The sequence below is a fragment of the Mastomys coucha genome, unplaced genomic scaffold (assembly GCF_008632895.1).
Source record: "Mastomys coucha isolate ucsf_1 unplaced genomic scaffold, UCSF_Mcou_1 pScaffold5, whole genome shotgun sequence".
NCBI classification, from domain to species: Eukaryota; Metazoa; Chordata; class Mammalia; order Rodentia; family Muridae; genus Mastomys; species Mastomys coucha.
Window position 1 is genome coordinate 112,484,303 of NW_022196911.1, and position 5,096 is coordinate 112,489,398.

A 5,096-nucleotide genomic window follows, 5' to 3' on the forward strand; every position below is an offset into this window, starting at 1 on the left:
GCTCAGGTCTACTTTAGTCCTGACCCTACCCACTGTTCCACTCGGTTGTCCCCTTCCCCCGGGTAAGGGGAGAAAAGCTAGCCTCTGTGTGTTGGGTATAACATCTGCCCTGGTTGCTCCCTGTCTCCTGTCTTTCTATCCGGGTTGCTCTGTGTGCTCTGACTACACCATCCTCTGACCGCTCCACACATGCCTCCTCAGGACCTCTTCCAATCTCTCTGCCTGGCATGTTCCTCCTGCAGGCATCTACACAGATCCTTTTCCTGCTTCCTGTGGGTCGTGACTCAGCTGTCAATACTCAGAATAAGGCTTTCCCCGATCACTATCAAAAACTACAACACTGGCCAGGAGGTGGTGGCGCACACCTTTAATCCCAGAACTTGGGAGGCAGAGGCAGGTGGATTTCTGAGTTCAAGGCCAGCCTGGTCTACAGAACTACACAAAGAAACCCTGTCTCAAAAACAAAAAACAAAAACACCCAAAACAAACAAAAACAAAAAACTACAACACTGACATTTCCCGGCGCCCAGCCCCCTCTCTCTTTTATTTTCCCTTTCGCTTATTATCCAGCACACTATTAAGCATGTGCACAAGTGTGCACAAGTCAGCATGTGTGGTCGTAGTTACAGTTATAACCATGCTTGTAGTCAGCCGTATCTCTTCACTAAGCTAGCTTTTATTTCCTCAGAGGAGAAGCCCTAGGAAAACAAGAGTTTTGGTCACACTGTCTTAGTACCAATGCTTAAGAACTAAAATGTGGCCGGGTGGTGGTGGCGCATGCCTTTAATCCCAGCACTTGGGAGGCAGAGGCAGGTGGACGTCTGAGTTCAAGGCAAGCCTGGTCTACAGAATGAGTTCCAGGACAGCCAGGACTACACAGAAAAAACCCTGTCTCGGAAAAAAAAAAAGAAGAAGAAGAAGAAAGAAAGAAAGAAAGAAAAGAGAAAAAAAGAACTAAAATGTGTTTACTCAGTATTTGATGAGTTAATGCACAACTTTCCCTCAAGCACTCAAGAGCAGTGACATGCTCTTCCCTTGACACATGAGTTAGGCCCAGCTGGTTTGCATCTCAGCAGAGATAATGGGCACTGTGAAGGGCGGGGTCCCAGACCTGCTGAGCCTCCCGAGGTAATCCACACCATCCATCAATGCTAGGAGAGCCCAGGCCATGAACAAGGATGCTGCTGAAGCCCACGGAGACATCACACCTGGCTCAAGGTTGAGGGACTGATCTCTGACAGCCTCAGAGCCTTCAACTCCTATCTACCCAGACTCCTGCCATAATCCCAGGTGCAGAGAGTTGGCCTACAGGCTGAAGGTCAACAGGACAGTCACTCACATCCTCCGGCAGAACAGACTCCTTGACACCGATGAGTTTCTGGATGTGTGTGGCAATGCCCACCTCCAACTGGAACACAAGGCAGAGAGACCAAGGGAGATGGAAAGAGTTGGCTCAAGGCTTGAGTTTAGGATAGACATCAACTCAGGTCCTACTGAGGAACATTCCCTGAGGGATCAGACCGTACCTGCTCTGCCAGGGTACGGACACCAGTACGGATCTCATGGCCCAGCCCGGCCAAGGCGCCCTGCAGCTGAGCATGCAGCGTGTTCTGCAGCTGTCCCTTCTCCAGCACAGCCCCAACCCGCTGCTCCAGTGCCTCCCATGCCAGCTGAGTGGGCAGCTTGTCAATGATCAACCGTAGTTGCTCCATGTTATTTACCACCACACAGAGCTGGGGACAGTCATAGGCAGAGAGAGAGAGATGCAGGCTTCATGAACAGCAAGTACCAAGACAAGCAGATCCACTCTTACCCTGGCCAGCCCCTCAACCCCAGCTCTGGGTCTTACCATGTCAGCTGCCTGGCCCTGGTCCTTCTGAACTGCAGACAGCTCTCGGGCCCGGGTCTTTATAAGGCTACAGTAGACCAGGGCCAGCCGGCACGTGTCCTAGGGTGGGGGGGGATCACAGTGGATGGACCAATGGGTAGGGCTTTCAGAATGGGTAAATAGAGGAGTCTTAGAAACTTGAAACTTAGGACACAAGCTATGCAGGGTAGTTTGAGAGTCTGGGAGGAAGAAGGTAGGGCAGAAGTGAGGCCCTCCTGAAGAGAGAGAGGAGTGCTGTACCTCCACAAACTTGACCGTGATCATGAAAGCCTCCTCGGGATCTGGCCAGTCCAGCTGCCGGGCAGTGTGGCTAATTTGGGCAAAGCAGGTGGACAGATCCACGGCAGAAGTGCTGTGCTTGGTCAGTTCACCCAGGGGTACCAGCTGGGGAAAGAGACACGCGTTAGACAAGAAGGCTGGGAGCGGAGCGGGCAGGCCAAACTCTGCGCTACCACCATGGAGCACAGAGCTGAGTGGAGGCTCCAAGGAGGACAGAAAGAAGCAAGGCTCAGTCCACTGTCCCTCCAACCTGTAGGACACCCTAGGCTCAGGGAAGCCCCACTGTGCTGTAGGATATCAGGAGGCCATATTTTGCACCCAGCTGGCCTGACCGAATGCCCAGGTGAGATGTTCAGAGACATTATGGCTTCTATCAGCCAGGAGGTCCTGGCAGGGAAGACAACCACACCCTCCCAACCTAGAGCCTGCCTGTACCGAGTCCATCTGTACTGCACGCTGCACCCGCTCCAGAGCAACGCTGTAAGTCTTCTGCAGCCAGGAGGGGATGGCTGGCTGGAACCAGCGGTGGAAACCATCCAGGGCCAGGACTTCATGGCTGGGGAGAGCAAAGAGGCTTGCTTAGCCTGCAGAAGGCATGGGCTGGCCTCGGACCCCAGTCCTTATCAGTTAACCCTTTTCCCACCTGCATGGCTGAAGCCCACCTTCAAGCCACTTGTTGCCCACCTGTCTGTGGGTCCAGGGCTCAACTGGCAGAGCTCCTTCAGGCCAACATACAGCTGAAACAGACTCTCTCCCATCTCTGGAGAGACAAGGTTGCCAACCGCCGCAATGTGGTCCTGTACCCTCTTGGCCACCTATGAGGAGAAGCTTGTTGAGCAAGGCTGTAGAGCTGGCCCGAGGGGTGCGACCTAGAGATGGCAGAGGGTCTCACCAGCCACTGCAGCTCCAGGAAGGCCACGGAGAACAGGTCTATCTTGAGGACACTGGAGAAAAGGCAGCGTGTGTGAGACAGTGGTACCCGCCAGGGTCCCACAGGCCCATCAGCTCCCGGCCCATAAATGCTCACTTGTGGAAAATCTTGTTCCATGTGTGACGGCACTGGTACAGGTCACCCGTAACATCCTGTACCAGGTTTAGCAAGGCCTTGCCAGCCTCCAAGATACCCTGGGAAGGACACAGGTGTTTGAGCAGGGTTCCAGGGGCAGGCACTACATACCCACCATCAAACCCTGTTTCAGAATCTACCTGTACCATGGGCTGATGGTGTTGCTGCATCAGGTGAAACCATTCAACTGTGCCCATCTGTTGGAAGACAGGCGGGGAGAAGGAGGGGTGACTGGGCTAAGAACCACGACTCTATCCCGACCCCAGAAGAGATGCCTACCCGCAGAGCTTCAGAAACCAGCTGGGGCAGTGGGGCACTGTCTGGGCACAGTTCTCCAAAGGCCTTCATCTTGCACATCTGAACCAAGACTCTGGAAGACAGAGGGCTCCATCCAGGGGTTTATGGCCCTACTGCTACCCACTGGCCTTCTTGACCCCTCCCTGCAGGTGTCTGTCACTCCTTCACACTCTTCCCTGACCCCCCTCCCCCTGCAGAACAAAAGGGTAGCCACTGACCTGAGGAGGGACTGCAGCCTGGATGGGGAGTCAGAGACAGACAAGGGGAAGACGGAGCGGAACTTCCGGATGAGGGAAAGGCCATAGGCCAACAGGGATGTGAAGGAGGTGGCCAACTCCTCCCTCTGCAAAGCCAGGAAGGTGTTACAGGCCACCTCTCTCTAGAGCCCGCCCACCCCACCCCACCCCACCCCACCCCACCCCACCAGTCACCTGTTCTGCTTTGAGTCTGCCCTGGATCCACTGGTACTCTATGCTGGTGATGGAATGCAGGAGGCAGCTGCTGGGGAACTCCAGGCTCTGGTAGAGGCGGCTGTAGGCCAACCACTGCCTGCAAAGGCAGGAAGTCTTCAGTGGGAACATTGCCCTACTCCACCAGGGAGACCACGGGGGTTCTGTTTCTGCAGATACTTTTCAAGTCGCCTGACTGTTTTTGTTTGTTTTAAGACAGGGTCTCTCTACATATCCCTGGCTATCCTGGAATTCACTTTGTATGGTGGCCTTGAACTCACAGAGATCTGCTTGCTTCTGTATTCCAGGTGCTGGGACTAAAGGCGTGCGCCACCACACCTGCCTTACCTGATTCTTAATTTGTGCTTTGTGTAGATAAACCTTCAGAGCAGGGAAGGATGAAGCACACCTTTAATTCTCCAACTTGGGAGGCACGGGGCAGGTGGATTTCTTTGTGTAGGAAATCAGCCTGGTCTACACACCACCTTCTAGACCAGCCAGGGCCACATGGAGAGACCATGTCTCAAACATCAACAAAACCAAAACCAAAACCAAAAAAACCTTTCATCATTTCTGGGGCTAGTAAGATAACTCAGTGGGTAGAAAAGTGCTTGTGCCAGTTGGGGCTGGAGAGATGGTGACAGTTAAGGGCTCTGACCGCTCTCCAGGAGACCTGAGTTTGGGTCCCAGCTCCCACATCAAGACGTTTCTAACCATCTGCAGCTAAGGCTACAGAGGATCCAGCGCCCCCTTCTGGCCAGTGAGGAATCTGCACACAGATGTGATATGATCAAACAGATGAATAGGCATAAATAAATTAATTCTTGGGCTGGTGAGATGGCTCAGCAGGTAAGAGCACCGACTGCTCTTCAGAAGGTCATGAGTTCAAATCCCAGCAACCACATGGTGGCTCACAACCACCCGTAATGAGTTCTGACGCCCTCTTCTGGTGCGTCTGAAGACAGCTACAGTGTACTTACATATAATAAATAAATAAATCTAAAAAAATGGTTTAAATAAATTAATTCTTAAAAAAATGGGGGGGGTGGTGCTGGGCGGTGGTGGTGCACACCTTTAATCCCAGCACTTGGGAGGCAGAGGCAGGCGGATTTCTGAG

The 5,096-nt window shown here is 53.2% G+C and overlaps 1 protein-coding gene across 5 annotated transcripts in view; it reads right to left on the reverse strand.

Moving 5' to 3' along the window:
* Positions 1-5,096, reverse strand: part of Unc13d (unc-13 homolog D) — a 15,748-nt gene that overhangs the window by 4,643 nt on the left and 6,009 nt on the right. For 3 of the 5 annotated variants that reach the window (XM_031354816.1, XM_031354817.1, XM_031354820.1), the window contains exons 13-24: positions 3,962-4,079; positions 3,749-3,873; positions 3,513-3,603; positions 3,374-3,430; positions 3,195-3,292; positions 3,060-3,111; positions 2,852-2,982; positions 2,603-2,723; positions 2,129-2,272; positions 1,850-1,948; positions 1,527-1,733; positions 1,340-1,408 (exon numbers count right to left, since the gene is read on the reverse strand). In XM_031354816.1, the coding sequence (XP_031210676.1) occupies positions 1,340-1,408; positions 1,527-1,733; positions 1,850-1,948; positions 2,129-2,272; positions 2,603-2,723; positions 2,852-2,982; positions 3,060-3,111; positions 3,195-3,292; positions 3,374-3,430; positions 3,513-3,603; positions 3,749-3,873; positions 3,962-4,079 (1,312 nt within the window). The remainder of the gene's footprint in view (positions 1-1,339; positions 1,409-1,526; positions 1,734-1,849; positions 1,949-2,128; positions 2,273-2,602; positions 2,724-2,851; positions 2,983-3,059; positions 3,112-3,194; positions 3,293-3,373; positions 3,431-3,512; positions 3,604-3,748; positions 3,874-3,961; positions 4,080-5,096) is intronic. The other 2 variants (XM_031354818.1, XM_031354819.1) reach the window with 1 other exon arrangement.